Below are 1085 nucleotides of genomic sequence, written 5' to 3' on the forward strand. Positions count from 1 at the left end.
CGTGCAAGAACCACAGCGGAACCAGAAGGCGATGGGTCCATTTGAATGGGACGGCACATTGCTATTCCGTCGCCATGAAAGTTCGAGAGGTCGTACATGAAACGAGGCAGGTCTCATCAGGTTCTCCGAATGCCCGTGTGATATGTATGGGACGGTGAGTCACCCAACCCGGGCCTCGCCCACACATGGAACTCACCTTATTAACTTCTGCTGCACTCGCAGGCAGGTGATCCGTTTGAGAAGGTCCATGGATATCATTTGGTAATTCATGAACAAGCCACTGGTGCTGCTTTCCCGCATCAAATTGGACTTGCGCAAGCTGGTCTCGCACGCATCAGGCACTCCAGAGTCCAGACAGCACAGATCCCTACCTGGCACTCTCTCAACTCGGCATGTATTTCTGTGTTCTACCAGCGCGCATTCTTCGATGGACGAGAACGAGCCCATCACACGCTTCTCTCACCTGGATCTCAGCTTCGCCGACAGTGGAATTTCGGGTGACATATCCCCTGGGAGGCATTCGTGCCGCTGACAGAGCAGCCTATTTTTTGTTATGCAGTCCCCTGATCATGCCACGGTAGGTTACGTCGGGCCCCGGTCCAGTTGCAAGGTATAAATGATGGCGAATGAAGACCGAGTCCGGCACCCCTCTTCGCCCGTCATCTCTTTCCGTCCTCACCATGACATGCCCTCCGCCACTGCCATTTGTGAGTACGCCGTCTAGCTCTCCGCTCGCTACCGCTGACGACCGTGTACATCCATCTTATCTCAGGATCGCTGGGCACAGCATGCCCGTCCAGGTGCGTCTCGCTCACATGAGCAGCCCACTGACAACACCTCCTGCAAAGGCGACGCACGGGCCACGTCGAGCGTCGTGCATATCGCGCTGTTCGCCCTCTCTTCACGCTCATGCATCACGTCCTCGCTGCCCCGGCCTATTGAGCCAAGTAAGCGTATCTTGTGATCGCACCATCCGCTCATGCTCACGTCCGCCCGTGTGCAGGCACATCATTCCCCATGCCCGTCAAATGCAGCCGCAAAAACATAGCACAACGCACAAGTACCGGTGAGTACGCCGCTCGCAC

General features: G+C 56.3%; 1 protein-coding gene across 1 annotated transcript; it reads left to right on the forward strand.

The window, feature by feature from the left end:
• The first annotated feature begins 15 nt into the window (after window positions 1-15).
• Window positions 16-561, forward strand: LAESUDRAFT_449940 (uncharacterized protein). The gene is made up of 2 exons (XM_040902506.1): window positions 16-154; window positions 223-561. The coding sequence occupies exons 1-2, from the start codon at window positions 143-145 to the stop codon at window positions 499-501; spliced, it is 291 nt and encodes a 96-aa protein (XP_040759670.1). The 5' UTR covers window positions 16-142; the 3' UTR covers window positions 502-561.
• Window positions 562-1085: the final 524 nt, after the last annotated feature.

The sequence above is a fragment of the Laetiporus sulphureus genome (genome assembly GCF_001632365.1).
Source record: "Laetiporus sulphureus 93-53 unplaced genomic scaffold LAESUscaffold_54, whole genome shotgun sequence".
NCBI classification, from domain to species: Eukaryota; Fungi; Basidiomycota; class Agaricomycetes; order Polyporales; family Laetiporaceae; genus Laetiporus; species Laetiporus sulphureus.